We start from the raw sequence: 22,266 nt of genomic DNA on the forward strand, positions 1-22,266 counted from the left end.
TGAACAGCGTTACAGATGAGGGAACTTTACACTGTCAGCTGCAGCTGCTGCTGCACCGAGGCTGTTTTACAGCATTTACTTTATCTAAACTTCAGAATTATGTGTGAAGAAAAAACAGTAAGTAAAGTTTATTTGTAAAACTCTTAATTGTGAAAGTGCTTTACAGAGCAAGGCAAAAGACTAACATACAGTTGTGCATATCAGATTTAGCTAATGAAAGATTATCTAAGAGCTTCTCTAAATAAAATGGTCCGCAAGTCTGTTTTGAAGGAGTCCATAGACTTGGCCATGCGGAGAGACAAGGGCAAGAGTTTCCAGAGTCCAGGGCCAACAGCCTGAAAGGACCAGTCTCCCTGGGTTTTAAACCAGCAACCTGAAAGGACCAGTCTCCCTGGGTTTTAAACCAGCAACCTGAAAGGACCAGTCTCCCTGGGTTTTAAACCAGCAACCTGAAAGGACCAGTCTCCCTGGGTTTTAAACCAGCAACCTGAAAGGACCAGTCTCCCTGGGTTTTAAACCAGCAACCTGAAAGGACCAGTCTTCAAAAATCTTAATTTAGTTTTCCATAGATTTAAAGTCGACTCCTCTGACTCCATACTTCTCCGGTTTATTGATCAATATGATTAAATTGGTTTATATTATTGAATGCTTCTTCAGATCAATGAAAACTCCTGCTGCAAGTTTTTTGTTGTCTCTAGAATTTGTCATTTCTTCAGTGGGAGCGAGTGACGTTGACCATTTACTCTAAATCCATACTGACTGTCTGACAGGTTGAATTCTTCTACAGCGTTGTCGAATCATTATTAAAAGTTTTTGGGGGGATTTTAGAGAATAGTGAGAGAAAAGAAACAGGTGTGTGTTTTGTGGAGTGGTGTCCGTCACTGTTTTCCCCAGAATCGGAGGTGATGTCCATAACCTCGGTACAGAACCTATCAGAGAAGAGCCGTGAGACTGACTGACACCAGAGCTCACCGCTGTGCTCACTTTCTCCTTTGTTGCTTTAGGTGGCTGTCCCTGCCGTCCCAGCATGACCAGTCCACCATGTCCCTGTCCAGTTCAGCGTGTCCCATGATGCTTTGTCTGCGAGACAGACTGTTGAACCTTCATCAGGTCCTCAGTTTCTCTCTCTTCCAGCTGGCTTGGCAGGGCCTGGCCGAGAGACTGGACAGCTTCATCTACCAAGAGGTGAGAGACGAGCCGCTGGACGTCCACAACACACAGCAGCCGAGACACACAGGCCAGGGATATCGAAAAGTTCCCTGTTCCAGACCGTGAAGCACCGAGTCGTCTTTAAACTCAACCAGACCACCACTTAAAACATTTTGCTTATATTTTTGCTTATATTTTTGCTGCTCTAATCATTTCATGATTTGCTGCTCTAATCATGAAATGTCCTAAAGTCACAAGAGAGGTTTATATTTCTGTCTGGACAGGGTTGTTTGAATTCCTACCTATTTTAATTAATGCGAGCTATAGATACAGGTTTATAGACATGTTATTCAACTTCATTTCTACTAATACAATTATTTCACTGTTTGTTTTACTGCCTGTCATCCCTGTGTGCCTTCTGTCCTCCGTCTGCTCCGGTCTTCATGATGACTGTTTTACATCAGTCTAATATATCTTCTATATCGTGCTGGACAGAATTTCGATATCAATACATACCGCGGTATATTTTTATTCAATAACGGTGATATGAGTTTAAAACAAATATTCGCTATAGTGCATTACAGTATGCGTTTAACAATCACTAACTGCTGTTAAGCCGAACAGAAAGTGCCGCAGAGAGTGATCACTACCCGGCACACCACAGCTGGCCGTCCTCGGCTCAGGCTACCAGCTGAGCTCCTCCGGTAAGTTTGAGCTCCAAAATGAGAACTCCTGATGTAAACGCGACTGAACAAGCTTCCACAAGATAATTTGTGGCACGAAATAATAAATTGTGCGCACGAAATACTAATTAGTGGCCACGAATTAGGAATATCATTCACTGAACAGTCCAGTAAAGTTAGCAGCATGTTGACAGATGTGGACTTTCAGTCTCAATAACTCTTTAACTAAACGTCAGTAACACACAGAGGAGCCTCCATCCCATCGCTGTGAGCTGGACCACAGGCTGCAAGCTCATTTTCATTAAAAGTATCTGTCTATGAAGCAGCAGAAACAAAGCTGGTAGTTCTGCGGGGTTCAGGGACCGGCTGCAATTTACAAGAAGCTGCAACAGTGAAGACAAATTCCACAAGAAAAAAAACAGTACAGGGATTCGCTGCAGTGTCACCATAATCACTACAACCTGAAGTAATTCTGTACTTAACCTTAGTAATTCTGAGCTCTTTCATTTTCCTTCCTGGTTGAACCTTTGTTTGAATCCATAACAATAACATAACTGTATTTAAGTGTAAAGTTAAAGCTATTTATATTGAAAAAGGTGAAACTTACGTTTATTTGACAGTGATTTCATATTTCTTAAATAAAAGGTAAACATTTAATTTACTGTAGTTTTTATTTCTAAATGTTATACTGGAGGAGCTTCCTGGATAAATACTTTCTAGTTTTACAGGAAGTACATTATGTACATGATTCTTCACAGTTTTTCTGAGGCTTTTGTATTATTTATATCGATATCGGAATTATATCGTATCGACCGAAATTATGAACTATATCATGATAAAACTTTTGGCCATATCGTCCAGCCCTACTTCTATAGATAAACACATCATTGGCACCATTCAGTTCTTGCTTCAGTGAATACAGAAATGTGTTATACTGTTGAGCAAAGAGAGATATTAATCATAAACAGGTGTACGAGGGCGCAACCAAATGAAACCGGAATTTGACTGTAACTTTTTATTTCTTCCATTTCAAAATAAAACACCACCGTCGCCTTCAAAATAATCTCCATCCGCATTAATGCAGCGCTCCAGCCGTGTCTCCCACTTCACCAATGTGTCGTCAGACTCGTGCGTAATTGTGCCATTTTTTGCTGGCTGCGTTTTTTCTGTCCCCTCCTCCACATCTGCAAACCGCTGTCCCTTCAGCTGCTTCTTCAACCTGGGGAACAAGAAAAAGTCACTGGAGGCTTCATCTGGAGAATCAGGCGGATGGGAGAGGAGATTCATCTCATTCTTCTCCAGAAACTGCGTGAGGCGCAGCGCCGTGTCCGCTGGCGCTCTGTGGTGGTGGATCAACCGGCTCCACTCCGCCACGACGCTCTGCTTCCTCCTCACATCCTCACGGAGCGTCTGAGGACTTCCTGTAGTAGTCCTGGTTTACAGTCTGACCTGGAGGGACGGACTCGCTGTGGACGAGACCCTGGACAGCCGAGAAGCAGCTCAGCATTGTTTTCACGCTGAGCGGACCTGACGCGCTTTCTTTGGCCGAGGGGATCCGTGGTGTTTCCACTGGCTGGACTGCTGTTTGTTCTCTGGATCATACTGCAGCACCACGTCTCGTCCCCGGTGACGACCTTGGACAGCAGCCCGGCGTCGTCCTCCAGCTGCCGTCTGATCTGCCGGCACACGTCCACGCCAGTCTCCTTCTGCTCCGGTGTGAGCAGGCGCCACCATTTTGGCAGAGACCCGGCACGGCCCCAAATCCTGGCTTATGATCCTCTGGCAGGGACCCCAGGAGACCCCCGTCAGATCAGCACCTCTCCAACGCCCCGGCCTCGATCCGCCATCACAGCCGCTTCAATTTACCCAACAGTTTGGGCTGTGCGGGAGGTGGAGGGTCGTCCTGATGTGGGCTGATCCTCAATGGACATCTGGCCCTTCTCAAACCGCCTGAACCACTCACAGACCTGCGGCTTCCACAGAGCATCATCCTTGTAGGCTTGCTCCAACAAGCTGAGTGTTTCTGCTGCTGTTTTTCCAGCAAAAAGCAGAATTTAATGTTCGCGCGCTGCTCTGGCTTCCCAGTCACTGTCGCCATTGTGGAAAAATCGCAGAGGGGCGCGGCCCTCTGTTACTGTAAACAGTTTGTGACAGTGCGTGGGATCTCAGATTTTTCACAGATATGCAAGAGGATTACCTGCAGCACATCTGACGGCCAGAAGTCGAAGCTCATTAGTATTAGTACTTTATGACCGAATTCCGGTTTCTTTTGGGTCCCCAGTCGTATAACAAAGAAAGTCAGGAGTTTAAGGAAACTTTATTTAACAAACTTCAACAGAACCTTCAAGAGTAAAAGCAAAAATAAGTTAGAAACATGAGGAGGTTAAAAAGTGATATGTTTTTAAAGATTCTACAGTTCTTTCTGTTATTTACCAGGAACAACAACAACAACATGCACAGGTCAGTGATAAGGTGGTGATGTGACTCCAGTCTTCAGGGTTCTCCAGGGAGAACATCGTTATATTGCTACAGATTCTGCTCCAGGAAAAATCCCCTGGATGGAGTGAGAAGCTTCGGTCTGGTTCCGGGCGGGTTCTGCTGGACTGTCCTCAGTGTTGGGGATGAACTGATCCGCTTCCAGACCGGAGCGGCTGGAGGAACCTGCAGCTTTGCTCTCCTGGTCTTCAGGCATTTTTCCGTCCTGCTGGAGTCGCTGATGAAGCCACGTCAGAATTCTTCCTCCTGTAGATCCACAGACACATCTTTTGCCTAAACAGAGTTTTCCCTCCATCATACTACAGAGTGTCTGTGACGCCAAAGGGAGCTTTACTGAGGCCTATATTGACAACCTGGGATGTGATGAGGCCCTGGTCCTGCTCAGATCCACCATGAACCAGCTGTTCCTGTCTCCACCAGCTGGGTTCTGCTGGGTGGAGGTGGAGACTCAGACCTGCTGCACCCAGGAGCCTTTTCTTCCAATCATTGTGAAGCAGAATTCACCCAGCATTGGATTGTTCGCCCACTAATAGGGCCCGTGACCTGGTTTAGACCGTGGTGAGACAGGTTACTTTGACCCTGCTGGTGAGTTGTTGCAATAGTGATAGTAAGTAAACATGAAGGACACTGAATTCTGACCATGATAAGATCATATATCAATCACAGGAAGCATCTCTGGTGTCAAGGTCAGATACCTGGGATTGTGCCTCTTTCATTTTTAGCTTGTTTGGCGTCACATCCAACCCTGAAGAGATCCCCAAGTCTCTGAGGAGGACATAAAGACAAAAAGAATCACACACTACCAAGTTGCTCATACGTGCATTAATTGAAGCACTGAAAAACAAACCTCCCTCCATCCACATCTGGCTACAGACCACCTCTGGACCAGCTTCTGGTTCCTCAGTGGTTCCTTGATTGAAACAGTTCATGGTTTTAGTCTGAAGGCTCAACATTCAGCAGTAGAGCCAGTAGAAGACGTTTACTCCAGAGACGGAACTTCATGGTCAACATTAACATCACCTCCTTTAAACATTAAAGTTCAGTTAAACAGCTTGAAACCTGAACTTTTCCTTCAGCTGAAACAGATTAAAGTGGATCCAGACCCACTGGATTCACACTAAACGATCCTTATCTCCTGTTACACCTCAGCAGAGAGTCACAGCCTGCCGCAGTCGGCATGAAGCAGCTGAGCACCGGGTCACCCTGGGTCACCCTGGGTCACCCTGGGTCACCCTGGGTCACCCTGGGTCACCGGGGACCGCTGTCCGCTCCACAAATGTCCAAAATCATCTGAACAAATTTTCAAATGAGCTTGATGTGGAGACACTGAGCCCAGATCAACATTCTAAACAGCTACATTCTCGCCTAAAACACCATCAAAACTACCTTCTGTTGAACAATATTTCAGAGTTTTTTTTACTCACCACTGTGTGTTTACGCCTCCGACTCGTCTTGTGAAATGTATTCTGGGTAATTTCTCTTCTCAAGTCTGCACAAGTCTGGTCCGATGCAGACTCGTAAAGTGGGCGGAGTTGGTCCACATCCGGGTATTTCATGCGTGCTTGGTGAGATGCGTACTGTGAACGGGATCAGGACTTGATGACGTTTCACGAGTACGAGAGAACGCACGCATGGACAAGTATATGTGTTGAGAAACAGCCTCTCTCTCTCTCTCTCTCTCTCTCTCTCTCTCTCTCTCTCTCTCTCTCTCTCTCTCTCTCTCTCTCCATCGTTTTGGACTTGTTGGTCACTCTGTATGTTCCTCCAGTCCTTAAAGCGGTGTTTCTAGTTGAGTTTCACAGTGAAGCATCGATAGTCTCCAAACTGTAGCAAGTGGAAATGAAGCGTTTTATGTTCTTTGAGTGTTTGCTTCTGTATAACGTAATTCAGTCTCTGTGCTTTCATCTGTCTCCCAGGTGATCCTGTCCAATCACTTCAGTGATGGTGGGGCTGCTCAGCTGCAGTTCGACATGTCCAGAAATCTCTTTCCATTGTTTGGACACTACTGCAAAAGACCTGAGAACTTCTTCAAACAGTAAGTGGCATTGGAGCTGTCAGTAGTAATTCATGATTAACTATTATGAATTAATTATGAAAAGAATTGGGATCGGACATGCCTTGCCTGTTGCACAGGAAGTGACAGCTGGTTTATTGATTTCCCTTTCATAAGATAGGTTAAACTATTAATTTGGAATTAGGATTCACCTTTACCAAAGAAAGAGTAAAGCCTGAAGAATTTCGGAGTTCTTGACACAGGTCAACATTTCTTTAAAAAAACAGCTATGATTCCAAACATGTATTTCCATCCATCCATTTCCTACCGCTTCCCCGGGACCGGGTGGGGGCAGCAGTCTGACGGCGTGTTTCCACCGACCCTACCTGCTCCGCTCCACTCCACCCTACGGTACTGGACTCCACTCGGTTTCCTTGTGTTTCCACCGGCCTTGTTTGTCTCCATGGATACTAGGGATGCACATTTTCAATTTTTTTTTTTATGACCGATAACCGACGCCCTTTAACCAGTTAATAACTGCTAACTGAAGGCCCGTCCACGCTTCACATGTCCGCGTTGGTCCGCGTGACGTAAAAATCGTCATGAATTCCTGTCCGCTGGGGTCCGGCGGACCGATCCGCGGACGTCCGCGCAGCAGCCAGATTTTGTGACTGCATTGCGCGTTGTGCGCAGGTGGCACTGGTATATGCATCGCCAGAGCGCCACAGCAAACACAACATGACGGTAAAAGTGACGGCAGGCGGAGCTCCAGCCTGATGGCTCCCACAGACACACCGAGAGAGAAAAACTGGTGGACGGAGAGAGCAGACTCTGTCTGGAGGGAGGAGAAGCTCTGCCGACAGAAGTGAAAGTATCTAATCACACCGGCGCCGCGCCGCCATTCAGAAACAGGAAAAAAAAAAGCCTAAATAAACTTTGATACTAAATTATAAAATACTGACCACGTATGTGCTTCATTTTCTCTAAATAATTTGTAATAAAGGAGCAGATAAACAGTCTGGAGTGCCAGAAAAGCTTCTTGAGGATGCGTGGATCAGTGGCCTGCATGGAATGCTCTGAGCCCAGAATGCATCCTGGGAGAAAGCGCCTGGCATCGGTGGATCGGAGGCACCAAAGTGGACGCGGACATTTGAACCATGGATGAGCCTTTAAATTGATGCTTCAACATTTTGGCAAATTGGCCCATTTAGCGCAATTCCTTGGTCATTTCAAACAGAATACTTAGTGTTTCTGTGAGGGCGAGCTGTTGTTTATTCAGAGGTGAGTCGGGGAAGGTTTTCAGGACAGACTCAATGGAAGTGGACGGTATTTTTGTTCCCCCTCGTCAAACTCATCAAATATACAATCCAACAACCCCAAAACACTTTGGTGGACACGTTATAATCCACACATTCACTACGCTGTGGAACACCAACAAATAATACTGTAGCGTTACGACACTGAAGCAAATACTGGGAACTACTTTTTCTTTTGAAATCACTACGCCCAGACGCCATGTTTAGTAAGTAGTTCCGTCTGAGCAATCTTCACATAAACAACTCAATCTGGTAAATTTGCATTAATATTCCACAGCGTAGTGAATGTGTGGATTATAACGTGTCCACCAAAGTGTTTTGGGGTTGTTGGATTGTATATTTGATGAGTTTGACGAGGGGGAACAAAAATACCATCCACCTCCATTGTGTCCGTCCCGAAAACCTTCCCCGACTCACCTCTGAAAATGACGAAGGAATTGCGCTAAATGGGCCAATTTGCCAAAATGTTGAAGCATCCCTTTAACGCCCTGTTGAGTGGCTCCATGCTGCCGCTCCGACATTCCGACGCACCACCATTTAGACACATCACCATTCCGAAATACTGCTATTCCGACACGCAAACGTCCCTCCATTCCAGCACGGAAATGTGAGTCACTCCGAGTGAGAGACTGACTCGGCGCTGTCCGGTGCTTCTCTGCAGATTTACAATGTCAGCAAATACTCATCTAGAATGTGAAAAAAGCTTCAAGATTTGGATATAATTAGCAGTACTGTAGGCTTCAGTCATCTCCTGTTGCTTTTTAAATCATGTGGAGAGCGAGCGCGCTGGTGATTTCTTTGTGTGTTCTAGGGTTTGGGTTAAAATAAAGTTTTAGCTTCTGAAATTCGATTTTTAAACAGTTCTGATGGAGCTGAATGTTTATCTGGACGATGTGGCTTCACGCCGAAACACTTCACTGTAAATCTGGACGAGCCGCGGAGTCTGGAGATAAAAAATAATATTCAGTGTAACGCGGTTTTGTGCCACATACGTAAATGTGCTGTTATGGCAATTTTATTTAATAAAGGGCTTCCGCCGGTGAGTTCGTTTTGGTATCTTTTATTATGCTGTACAGCAGGAGAAGTCACGCAGTCAACAGAGTAACAGAGTGAGTTCTGCCCTCGCAGGGGCGTGCAAGCCTCTAATAACTATCTGCTACGTTCACTCCCAGGGGCCTTGACTGCACCCAGCCGTAGCCTGGACACAGGAAGACTCCCACGAGTGCCGCAGCTGCTACGCTAAGATTATCAGGAAAAGTAAATTCTAGACAAAGCATTCATGGTTCCCCACACATCTGAGTGTGTGAGCTACGGTTGTTTACAAAAATACCTCTGTGAGCACTACAAGTGAGAAAAAGCATGCATACATGAGAAATTTCCATTACATTCCCCCCTTTTGATTAAATCAACCACGGTTTAATCAACTTCAACACATGGGAGATGCCAACAGACACCCCACATCAGTCAATCAACCCCAAATCATCAGCATCATCATCATCAGAATCATCAGAAAGGTGAGCGAACAAGGATGCAAACAGTTCAGTGGAATGAAGCAAAGTATAATGAGCCAAAGTAGTTGTGAACATGCGAGCAACCAGACAACGGACCAGGGGAATAATGCAGCAGGAGAAAACCCCCAGAATCGACAGGAAAATAGCAAGCATGCCAGCAACCTTAGTAAGCCAAGCTCGCCAGCTGCCCTCAGTCAGCCATCCCAGAAGTCCCATCCAGACAAGGGGACACCCGTTTCCTGAGAGCTCAATTCAGCAAGCAGAGAAGACAGCTGAGTGTCTACGTTAGTCATGTTCTCTGAGATGTCAGGAACCCAGGAGCAGTGCTGATCACCTATGAGAGGGCAAACCCCTCTTTCTCTTCAAGAAGGAGGTCCAGGGCCACTCTGTTCAGCAGGCCCAGGACACACAGCCTTCTGCTCCTCCATGAGGAGGTCAAATCCATCAGTAACAAGACTAGTGAGGCTCTCATGCTCTCATGCTGGTTATGAATGGTGCCATGCTAAGGGAAGACACCTCCTTAGAATGCTGCTGAAAAGGAGAGGGAAAGTGTAAGGGTGAGACTAAGGCTAAGGCTAAGGGTTAGAGTGAGAACCAAGGATGTTGCAGCTCTGTGCCAGTGCTATTCCTGCCTGCATGCAGAAACGTGTAGAGAGAATCCTGGAGAGGAACAGGAACAAGGAACAAGGAATGGTAAAGTGTTAGCGGAGGCAGCATAAGTCTTAAAAGCACAAACAGTACAGTTGGCATCATGTGACTCTGGAGCTACCACAGGGGCAGCTCTCCGCCACAGGCTGTCCTGGAGTCCTGTGAGGTCCACCATACGTCTGCAACGAAGCAGGGGGGCCACTGTGGTTTGGGCAGCAGCACCCTCAGGAGCAGGAACATCTTCACCGTTGCCTGGTGGAGGGTGGACTACCTCACACAGGAGCTGATCTCAGGGATTATTCTGCCCTGTGGCTGGGAGATCAGCTGTTGGAGTCAGGGTGGTGCTGGGAAAGGCTTACAGTGACTCGCCTGGCTCCAGGTAGCTCGCTTTGCTACCTTAAAGGCAGCATGAGTCCAGCAGGACCTGGACCTGGCCACTGCCTGGCCTTCCAGTGTTTCCTGCAGAAGTCCTTCACCTGGATCCAGTCACCTGGGTTCAGCCAGAAGAGTGGAGAGGCCCTTCAGCCAGGAGGGGAAGGGCCCTGTGATGGTCTGTCTGATCTGAAACAGAGCAGCTCCACGAAGTCCACCATCAGGTGGTCACAGGGTACTCAGGTGGCAGTGAGCAGCATTCCCCACAGCGTTCTCCTCGCCTTGCCTTGTGATGCTGTTTCTCAGGCTCAACTGTCCTCAGCTCCTCAGCTGATAAAGATGCAGCTACTGAATGAACTGTTTGTTTTACAGTTCGCTTTGGAGGGTCTGAAATAAAAAAAAAAAAAAAAAAAACCCTCTCAAGATTAAATTAATAAGGTTTTACATTCTGATCCTAACAAAGTGAACTTTTGTTCCGTTTGTTTTTGAAAACACAATTTGCATACGTGGTTATTCGAGCATGCTCATTGGAACATGTACTTCAGCGGAGGTCTTACGATATGCTGAGAGAGATGGCGAATATTGGAGGGTTGGATCAGCAGTCGGCTGAAATCACGCGTTGTCGCACGAACCGTCCCAAATCATTCCATTGCCCATCGCGGGGTTTGGCAAGGGAACTTTGGAAATATTTGTGAGAACCTGAAACATTAAACAAAGACATCTGGACAGTAGACAGACATACAGACGCTTGCCATTGAGTCCTGTTAAAAAAACGTTGATATAGTCAAATCACTGTCAAAGTCCTGGAAAAAAACATTGTTCATAGTCAACATCACGTCCTGTATGCACAGTGCATATAATATGCACTGGGGTTTGTCTGAAGTTTTAAATTTGCGGTTGATGTGAGCACCATCTCCAGTTTGATCATCGACTGTCAGTCAATCAGAGTCATCGGGCAAAGTTTAGACAATAAGAACATGTCGCATCTCAGTGGACATGGAAAGCTTTCTTCTATTACCAGGAGTCAACATCCAATTCACCGTCCCAGAATCAACCAAGTTTATAAAAATAAACTAAAATAAAAATCCCACAGATGTCCGTGTTATCTTGAGCGTGAGCATGGGAAACCTCAGATGTACATCAGTAATTGTGCATGAAATACAATTAATCAATGTGTTGTTTTTTTGTATTCTTTTCAAGCTCTGCTACTCTATCCTGACCCTGTGCAAGCTGTGTATCAGTGCAAAGCGCTTCTTCATTGCGGTTAGCGGGTTGTGTGTTATTTTGCGTACGTCACCCATGCCATCAGTGCGTGGTGATTTCATCTTCTCAGTCAGAATTTCCTCCGTCAGTTGGATAAGAATTCAACGTGACCCGGTGTCCCCCCTTCTTGTGCTCCTCTGCCTGGTTCTCCACACCATCGTCCATGTCCACAGTTCTTATGTGGGCAGTCACGGACCCAGTGTCCAGTCTGTCCACCAGCCTCACCCTGGCGTCCTCCGTCCCCGTCAGGGTGGTTCTTGTAGCTTGAGCCCTGAGGAGAGTTGCTTCGGAAGAACCATGAATGATGTTGAGCTGTTGACTCGGTTTTTACTTCCATCATTCATCCAGGAGGTGGTGCTTTCCAGCGCCGATGTGTTGGGAGTGTCTGACAGACTAGACCACTCCTTCAGCAGGAAGCCGATGCAGAGGTGGAGTTCGACACGTCAGAGAGGGTGGGAGTAGAGTAGAGCAGAGGCCATGGTGGTTGGATGGATGTTTGAAGGGGAGGAGTCCAGTCACTTTCCTCACACATCCGACGTCCAGTACGAATCAACCTCGAAAGAGAGCACATGGCACGGAGACACATGTATCTGTAGTAAAACCCTTTCATGTCCCTCATGATGTTTTCTCTCCCTGTTCTCTCCCTAAGCGGATGTCCCTCTGCTTTCTACCTCTGCTTCCAGCTTCACTCATCAAAAGTGACTTCTCAATCTTCTTCTTATCCCCGGTTTTCCTGTTTCCCGGTGAATATTTTAGCAGAACCAGTCACTGTCTCATGCTCAAACTTCCCCCCTTTGGGGAACCCAAACCATTCACTCAATTCTCTCACACGTCCCACACACTCGGGCCCATACCTTCCTGACATGTCATTACATATTGGGGTGTCTGGAGGACTCTTCTCTTTAACAGATCTGTTACCCATTTTCAATTGGACGTCTCCAACGGCCTTTTCGCCTCTACGGTCCCAGCCCAGACCCGAGGGTGCAAAAGTGCTAAAAAACCCTCTCCAATCTCTCTCCCACTCCAAACACTAAACAATCTGGGAGGATTGAAGTTTTATGCTGTGTATTATAGTGACCGGCACTACATCAGTCACTCGCCCTCCAACCAGTCCAATATGGAAAGAACTCACCGGGTGCTTGTAGGAGTTTCCCCGAAAAGGAGGGAAACCAGTTCGTGGATCCTAGCGGTGGTCCGGACGGTAGGCTCAGACCCGGTCCCCATAGAGTCCGTCAATGGCGGCGGGGCTGCAGCAATTTGTCCGCAGGATGGCCAATCACCAGGTCTCTGTCCTCCGCCGGATTCCACTCGTAGGATCCTGTTCGTGACGCCAACTGTTATGGCAATTTTATTTAATAAAGGGCTTCCGCCGGTGAGTTCGTTTTGGTATCTTTTATTATGCTGTACAGCAGGAGAAGTCACGCAGTCAACAGAGTAACAGAGTGAGTTCTGCCCTCGCAGGGGCGTGCAAGCCTCTAATAACTATCTGCTACGTTCACTCCCAGGGGCCTTGACTGCACCCAGCCGTAGCCTGGACACAGGAAGACTCCCACGAGTGCCGCAGCTGCTACGCTAAGATTATCAGGAAAAGTAAATTCTAGACAAAGCATTCATGGTTCCCCACACATCTGAGTGTGTGAGCTACGGTTGTTTACAAAAATACCTCTGTGAGCACTACAAGTGAGAAAAAGCATGCATACATGAGAAATTTCCATTACAGTGCACAAAGACACACACCCTCCCCAACTGCACAACATGAAGATACACAAAGACACACACCCTCCCCAACTGCACAGCATGAAGATACACAAAGACACACACCCTCCCCAACTGCACAACATGAAGATACACAAAGACACACACCCTCCCCAACTGCACAGCATGAAGATACACAAAGACACACACCCTCCCCTACTGCACAGCATGAAGATACACAAAGACACACACCCTCCCCTACTGCACAGCATGAAGATACACAAAGACACACACCCTCCCCTACTGCACAGCATGAAGATACACAAAGACACACACCCTCCCCTACTGCACAGCATGACGGCAGCTGAAGTTAATCAGGGACTTAAGGAGTCGTCTGCAGCGCCGTCATTGATAATTGTAATATAATGCCAGCGTGCATGAAGACGCACGGCTCTGTGGAGAGCTGGAGCTAAAAAAAAAAAAAACTGATAGTATTAATCGGTCAAAGTTCCTGTTATTGGTTAACGGTTGAACGGTTAACCATGTGCATCCCTCATGGATACCGTTCTCAGTGGGCGGGGAAATCAGACAGTCCACCGCTCAGCGGACATAAAAAAGCACAATGACGGACAGGGAGGCTGTTGCTTTTCTTTTTGCTGTTTTGTTGCAAAAAAAGTGAGAAGAGAGTCATGAAATGTGACAAACAGCGAGAAATAAAGTGAAAGAAAAGTCGGGAAGAGTCTGGAGGCCCTGCAGCAGAATCAAGGCCGAGATGAGACGTTAAGCGCTGTGAGAGACCACGGCTCCGGGTGAGTCACCACTCTGGAACTGCTGTTATTAAGACTAGTTTGTGCTTTAAATTGATTAATTTGCGTTATTCTAAAGGGGCTGTATCATGCTTGTTTAGTTAGTCCAATCCCTATTATAGGCATTAACATGGTAATAGTTTATTTTTGGCGCTAAGGAAAAGTCATTTTGTGTGAAATAAAAGACCATCTTCTCCTATCGACGTCACTATGGGTTAACAGAGAGTTTTCACGGTGGGAGGGGCTGCCTCTCTGAGCAGCTGAAACATGAGGAAAGCTCAAACACACAGGCACGAAGGAAGAAACACTTTGGGGTGTTTTTGATGAGTACATAACTATATAACAAGGTTAAAACATACTAAAACTGAATTTTGCATGATACAGCCCCTTTAATGATCAGGCCGCGATATTCCAAGAGTCCTTCAAGCAGTACAGTCGGTGATTAGCATTAGCTTCAGTCATTAAAGAGCATTTCTGTTCTGTCTGTCAGCAGCTCAGAGGAGTTTGAAATGCGCAGATCACATTTCAGATCCACGGATGAATATCTATTTAGTGCAAACAACAAACCCAGGAAAAGTAACAAGAATTTAACAATTGACTTAAGAGCCCCTCTTCAATGACCAGAGGATCCAGGTTCTTAGCGCCGTTCCCTGCATCAACCACTGATTCAGCTATAAGCAGACTGGAACAGACAAAGGTAATTATCAATATTTTAAATGAATGAGAAACATTAACCGTTGGGGGTCTGTTCATGTCCTGCCTGGTGACGTTTTAAGGTGTTGAGATTATCATTTTAAATGTCATTATTTTAATAATAGATACTTATGGTAGTTAGTTGTATTAGTAGAAGTCATGATAACTCATTGTAATATCTATTGAGAAGTCCAAATGACATCTTTATTTTAATGTAATCACATTACATATACTGCCTCTTCCAGAGGTCCTGTCCCGTCAGCAGCTGCTCGACGCTCTGAGCTCCGCAGTGGAGGATGAAAAGGTTCCAGCTTCTCAGCTGAGCAGTGGAGGCAGCAGGGATGTTCCTGGTTCAGCAGGTGGAGCGGCACCAGATGTGGAAGCAGGAAATGAGGTTCAGGATGTTCTGATGCTCCATCTGATCAACCACCATAAGGACTGCTGAGTTTTGAACAGATTGTCACTGTAACCAGTTAAACCAGTGTTGATCGATTGTTACGATGATAAACTGTTTCATGCTGCAGCATTAAAGTATGTTGAAAATAATGATTGCTGATTTAAGTCCACTCAATATGCCCTTCGTGCTTTTTCACCCTTTCATTCAATAAATTCGTTCCCTCAGCAGATCTGTTTTCATTCATGATCCAAAATGTTTTATGGAACAATTTTGAACAATTGCCGAAAAACCTACCTGGGTTGCTGAAGGGAGGGGAGTGGGGTAGGTGGAAACACGCCATCAGCAGGGATGGGTCTCTGCACCTGGAGAGGACAGACCACCTTCTTCCAGTCCAGGACCATGGCCTCGGATTAGGAGGTGTTGATCCTCAGCCACGTTGTTTCACGATAGTTTGAACGCGTTTGATTTGGAAGCCAGCAGCCTGTACTGCCCTCTGCTGGCTGTGCTGAACAACAGCATCAGGCTGGATGGTGATTTTTGGTCTGTGCTGTCCTGCAGTGTGAAGGAGGCCTGTATCATCCTGTGTCTGAATGTGGGCTCGGCTCTCCTGCTGAGGAGCCTCCTGAAAGACTCCCGGGAGACCAGCGACTGGATGAGTGCCGGGGATCCTCCACCGGAGTCGGCTCTCAATGAGCTGGGAGTGTATTGCTTGGCAGCATGCGATGTGTTGATTCTCCTGGGCCTCAGAGCGTCGTGGCCAGGACAGTAACACCCGTCCCGGGTCCTGGACCGCTCTCTACGTCTCTTTGACCCTTTCTCAATGATTTTCACCAGTTTAATATAGAAGTGACAGTATGATGGGGTTCCTTCAAACTCACAGGATGAGCCAGTAGAAAGTGTTTATACAAGATGGTTTTCACCACTTTGTCACGGTTACTCTAGTATCACAGTGTGGTGCTGCTGTGAACCTGGGAGTATCTCAGCTGCCCCTGTCCACACATGAATGAGACATTTAAATGCAAAAATATGAAGTTGACTGGTTTTATCTGTGAGCACAGTTCTGGCATGTGGCTCCATCTGCTTTGAGGTTGTCATTGTAAGAATTAAAGGATTTTATAAATCCCAAAAGTCGCTGGACTTCCAGCGCGACTGATTCACTCAGAATAAAAACCAAGATGATGCTGGAACTTTCAACAAAGCTTCATGTCTTCAAATATCCAGCAGAATAATTTTATGGTCAGTAAATACCATATTTTACTTCATTTGAATTCCCCAGAACACATTCTGTTGCTCTTATATGTTCTTAGACAAAGTTTCTGTTTGATTTGAAAGTTAATTGAATGATGTTGCTTTCTCCGTTGTGAACAGTTTAAATCCATTATGTTCAGAGCAGTGATGGTGAAGAGTGCTTCACTCCTGTGAGGTGCACCTTTCTCTAAATCTTCACGCATCTCTTCACCTTTCAGTATCAACTTTCTGTCTGTTTCATACCTGAAACCACTGCTTCGTCTGCATCTGAATAAAAGCTGACATTGTGCTACCTGGCATTGTGTTTGTTTGTTCATTTTTTACCTGTGGTCAAATGATTACATGAAATCAATGCTACAATAACTTACCAGAAATTAGTGGTATCTTGTCATCACCAGTGGTTTTCACCTCAGTTCTGCTCCTCACACCATAGAGTTAGTTGTTGGACCAACTCCCAAGTCGAGACAGTTAAGTCCCACATTCTGAGCCTCATCCTGGAGTTCAGGACATTTTTGATTGAGATAGTGATGCTCCTTTCAGACGTGAGCTTGTAGATTGATAGATAGATTGGCTATTAGTATTATTATTCTAAAATAACTGAAATGTTTTGTTCTTAAGTATGAAACTTTAAAGGACTGCTTCGTTCAGACGCAGACTCAAATCTTTGTGGCGGCTGCAGAGTTTGGTGCCTCGGTTGTGTGGATGCTGTGGACTGCAGGGTGGAGTTCTGGACATCACTGTTAAAGAAGGCACAGAACTGTTTTTTTTATGAAGTTGCACTCCCAGAGCTTGTGGCTTGCCATTTTACCAAGGACTCTAAAAAATCACCGGTGCTGCATGATCCACCTGCTTTAAAGGGGCTGTATCCTGCTTTTTTAGCTCGTCCAAACCCTAGAAATGGCATTAACATGGTATTACTTTATTTTTGGCGCTAAGGAAAAGTCATTTTGTGTGAAATAAAAGATTTTCTGGGGCTAATTCTGAAACCCGGAAGAGAAAACGCTCCGTTTCACAGAAATCCCGCCTCTCCCCCTGTGGACTTTGACTGACAGCTACTTCAACCAATCAGAGCTTCAAATCAAATACGCTGGCTAGCTTTAGCTTTTTAGCTCTAGCTTCTCTACACGCTAAGACACGTGAAAACGTCTTTTCCTGTGAGAAACTCACCAAGCGCAGACCCTCCAGACCCTTCAGACCCTCCAGACCCTCCAGACCCTCCAGACCCTCCAGACCCTTCAGACCCTTCAGACCCTTCAGACTTTTCAGACTCTTCAGACTCTTCAGACTCTTGCTCTTGCTTGATTGTTGCTTTCAGACGATGGTTAAAGTTTATCTCCGTAATCGGAGTTACAAAAAGCAGCAACGCTGATTGCCGAGGGCCTGCGGGGGGGGGGGCTCAGGGGAGCCATCTTCACCGTGTGACGTGAACGTGGGAAACGCAGCGTTTTCTCGGTGTGGGAGGGGCTGCCTCTCTGAGCAGCAGAAACACTAGGAAAGCTTGAACACGCAGGCACGAAGGAAGAAAACGCTTTGGGGTGTTTTTGGTGAGAACATAACTATATAACAAGGTTAAAACATACAAAAAGTGAATTTTGCCTGATACAGCCCCTTTAAAAACAAAGCTGAAGCCCTGAACAGAATCACCAGTTTGAACAGAAAAAGAAACCAACAAGGTAAGGTCAAAGGTTAAAGTTGGTGCCTGTGGGACAATGAGTTGTGTTTTTCGCAAAATTACACAGAAAAGGTTAAACTTTGTACATAGGTTTACTTTATTACCTCACTTGCAGTGATATTATGTTTGCACATTGTGTTTTCCTTTATTTGCAGCATTGCACAGAATTTTCAAGTTTGAAACTCATATTCAGCGTATTTATGTTTGCACATTGTTTTCCTTTATTTTAATTGCAGTGTTATTTGTTTATGCCCCATACTTTATATAGCTGCAGTGATATTTCTTGACTGCTGACTTTTAGACTTTTTTGACTTTTGCACCTTATTTGAACTGGAACTGGAACTTTAACAGTGTCGTTGCGCAACACAAGAAATTTAGTAATAAACGGAAAAGACTTTGAAACAAGAAACGGTCTGACAGTATTGCATGGGTAAATGAAGTTTTATTAATAGCTACTGAACTACAATATTTATTTTCACCATAGTCTTATTAACTTATTAAAGCAGATTCTGGTGTTTGTCACCATATGAGCAGTAACAGGTGAATAGGTTTACCTGTCCTGACAGAATGAAATGTTAAGGATAAATATCAGAATGAAGCAGAGGAAGACTGTTAGCCATCAGTTTTATTTACAGAAAAACAGAAGTTGGTCACATATAATCAAGATAAACAAAACAAACGGTTCATCTCAGCACACATGGACTTAATGCCACCATTCATACGTTCACAACGGACACACTGCTCACTCTCCACAGGTGTGTGCGGAGTAGGTGTAGCAGCTGCAGGTGTAGCAGCTGGAGGTGTAGCAGCTGGAGGTGTAGCAGCTGCAGGTGTAGCAGCTGGAGGTGTAGCAGCTGCAGGTGTAGCAGCTGGAGGTGTAGCAGCTGCAGGTGTAGCAGCTGCAGGTGTAGCAGCTGCAGGTGTAGCAGCTGGAGGTGTAGCAGCTGCAGGTGTAGCAGCTGGAGGTGTAGCAGCTGCAGGTGTAGCAGCTGGAGGTGTAGCAGCTGCAGGTGTAGCAGCCTGGAGGTGTAGCAGCTGGAGGTGTAGCAGCTGGAGGTGTAACAGCTGGAGGTGTAACAGCTGGAGGTGTAGCAGCTGCAGGTGTAGCAGCTGGAGGTGTAGCAGCTGGAGGTGTAGCAGCTGGAGGTGTAACAGCTGGAGGTGTAACAGCTGCAGGTGTAGCAGCTGGAGGTGTAGCAGCTGCAGGTGTAGCAGCTGCAGGTGTAGCAGCTGCAGGTGTAGCAGCTGGAGGTGTAGCAGCTGCAGGTGTAGCAGCTGGAGGTGTAACAGCTGGAGGTGTAGCAGCTGCAGTAACTGCCGTCACAATCTCCTGTCTCCTCCTCCTTCGTTGGAATCTGTCGTAATCCGCAGCTTTCACCTCCGTGTGTCCGAGATGATCCATGGCAGGTCAGAGGTGATCCCCGGCAGGTCAGAAGTGATCCCAGGCAGGTAAGAGGTGATCCCTGGCAGGTCAGAGGTGATCCCTGGCAGGTCAGAGGTGATCCCCGGCAGGTAAGAGGTGATCCCCGGCAGGTAAGAGGTGATCCCCGGCAGGTCAGAGGTGATCCACGGCAGGTCAGAGGTGATCCCCGGCAGGTCAGAGGTGATCCACGGCAGGTCAGAGGTGATCCACGGCAGGTCAGAGGTGATCCACGGCAGGTCAGAGGTGATCCCCGGCAGGTCAGAGGTGATCCCCGGCAGGTCAGAGGTGATCCCCGGCAGGTAAGAGGTGATCCCCGGCAGGTCAGAGGTGATCCCCGGCAGGTCAGAGGTGATCCCCGGCAGGTCAGAGGTGATCCCCGGCAGGTAAGAGGTGATCCCCGGCAGGTCAGAGGTGATCCCCGGCAGGTAAGAGGTGATCCCCGGCAGGTCAGAGGTGATCCACAGCAGGTCAGAGGTGATCCCCGGCAGGTCAGAGGTGATCCCCGGCAGGTCAGAGGTGATCCCAGGCAGGTAAGAGGTGATCCCTGGCAGGTCAGAGGTGATCCCCGGCAGGTCAGAGGTGATCCCCGGCAGGTCAGAGGTGATCCCCGGCAGGTCAGAGGTGATCCCCGGCAGGTCAGCGGTGATCCATAGCAGAACACAAGCTGCTATCGGGCTGATGTCTCATCCCGAACTTAACCTGCTCCAGAGCAGTTAGCTGTTCAGGGGATGTTACCATGGTGATTGATCTGGTTAGTTAGTTAGTTAGCTGCCTCATAGCAGAGAGCATCCAGGGTTAAACCTGAAGTTAGCTTCATATTCCAGTCCTCAGGTTTGTACCATTTACGGTTTGAAAAAGAACACTGACTCATCTGCCCCAGACATGGACCCCCGGGGGAGACCCGGGTCAGGTCACTGTTGAGACGGCGTCAGAGGAGCAGCGCCTGGAGAGACGAGGATTCCACGAAATTCACCATGCACTGCAGTTCAAACCAGTAACATTACAGACTCACCATTACAGCAATCAGGTCAGTGAACTTCAGGTCACTGTGAGAATGCGTCACGCGTTTTATTAAAATGATTCAAGTGAACATCGCAGTAAGGTATTATTTTTGATGTTGAATGAATTTGCCCTGCCATGGCACACATAGGCCAGTTTGGGTTTGTTGTTTTGTCAGTCTTTGAATAGAAAACAATCCCAAATTATCTCAGTATTTTAAAAGCGAGAGAGCAAACCCTGTAAAGGTGCTGTGTCCTGTGGGGATGTTCAGACAGTCACCCCGTCACTCTGCAGGTCAGGCCGAACATGACGGCTGGAGGCCGTCTGCCCAACAACGCCACTCCTCCACATGTGAGGACGTGCAGCAGAATCACGTGGCTTCATTCATCTGGCAACACTGCGAGTGTGAGTTTATCTGAACGGCCATCTGCAGCCCTGCTTCAGACACATTTCACTGGAGCTACTCCGAATTCTCCCTCAAGCTGTGGAAAGAAAGAACTGACTGTGTGTCTATCTGGAAATTCTTCACAAGCCAATAACTGAAGATATATTCTGACTGTAAATTCCTCATTCAGGATCATTTTATAGTTCTGAGCTCTGACAGATGGAGCTCGCCGTCTTGATGACAGCTGTTCTGTTTTGCAGTGTTGATCCTGAACAGTGTGACGATGTGGACGGTTCAGACCAGACGTGTTTCCTCCTAACTTCAGAATTATCACTGTAAAAAGCAGCAGTGTTAAAACAAACACTGTCTAAGACACATACAGCAGAACATGAAGTAAAATATATTACACTGAGGTGATAGTACAGACTATATCCTGTAATTTATACTATTATCAATAGATAATCGTGTGGATTATTATTATCAGTGGATCTGTTGTACATAGTCCACTGTGCAGGTTGCAAAAGAGGAGACAGATGTGGGAGCAGGTTATTCACAAGCTCAGAACTGACAGCCGTCCTCACAGGAAGCTCTCGGTGACAGACCACCCCCCCATCACCCCCCATCACCACCCCCCCTCATCACCCCCCCATCACCACCCCCGCTCATCACCACACCTCCCCCCATCACCATCCTCCTCATCACCCCCCACTTATCACCACCCCCCTCATCACCAACCCCCCATCGCCACACCTCCCTTCCCCCCCATCACCCCCCCCCCCATCACCCCCCCCCCCCCCCCCCCCCCCCCCCAGTGGACAACATACCCTGTAAATGATCCTGATGTTCATCTCAGTGCAGAGCCTGGAGCCGGTCCAAATCCCACCCCAGCTGCCAGCTCCAGCTGCCAGTGAGGGGCAGCTCCAGCTGCCAGTGAGGGGCAGCTCCAGCTGCCAGTGAGGGGCAGCTCCAGCTGCCAGTGAGAAGCAGCTCCAGCTGCCAGTGAGGGGCAGCTCCAGCTGCCAGTGAGGGGCAGCTCCAGCTGCCAGTGAGGGGCAGCTCCAGCTGCCAGTGAGGGGCAGCTCCAGCTGCCAGTGAGGGGCAGCTCCAGCTGCCAGTGAGAAGCAGCTCCAGCTGCCAGTGAGGGGCAGCTCCAGCTGCCAGTGAGGGGCAGCTCCAGCTGCCAGTGAGGGGCAGCTCCAGCTGCCAGTGAGAAGCAGCTCCAGCTGCCAGTGAGGGGCAGCTCCAGCTGCCAGTGAGGGCAGCTCCAGCTGCCAGTGAGGGGCAGCTCCAGCTGCCAGTGAGAAGCAGCTCCAGCTGCCAGTGAGGGGCAGCTCCAGCTGCCAGTGAGGGGCAGCTCCAGCTGCCAGTGAGGGGCAGCTCCAGCTGCCAGTGAGAAGCAGCTCCAGCTGCCAGTGAGGGGCAGCTCCAGCTGCCAGTGAGGGGCAGCTCCAGCTGCCAGTGAGGTGCAGCTCCAGCTGCCAGTGAGGGGCAGCTCCAGCTGCCAGTGAGGGGCAGCT

The 22,266-nt window shown here is 47.4% G+C and overlaps 1 protein-coding gene across 1 annotated transcript in view; it reads left to right on the forward strand.

The window, feature by feature from the left end:
• rint1 (RAD50 interactor 1) overlaps positions 1-16,561 on the forward strand; it is a 58,933-nt gene extending 42,372 nt beyond the window's left edge. The window contains exons 13-15 of the mRNA XM_030113562.1: positions 1,005-1,185; positions 6,245-6,363; positions 15,581-16,561. Of these exons, the coding sequence (XP_029969422.1) occupies positions 1,005-1,185; positions 6,245-6,363; positions 15,581-15,791 (511 nt within the window). The 3' untranslated portion in view covers positions 15,792-16,561. The remainder of the gene's footprint in view (positions 1-1,004; positions 1,186-6,244; positions 6,364-15,580) is intronic.
• The last annotated feature ends 5,705 nt before the right edge of the window (positions 16,562-22,266 follow it).

Source organism: Salarias fasciatus, chromosome 17 (genome assembly GCF_902148845.1).
Source record: "Salarias fasciatus chromosome 17, fSalaFa1.1, whole genome shotgun sequence".
Taxonomy (NCBI): Eukaryota; Metazoa; Chordata; class Actinopteri; order Blenniiformes; family Blenniidae; genus Salarias; species Salarias fasciatus.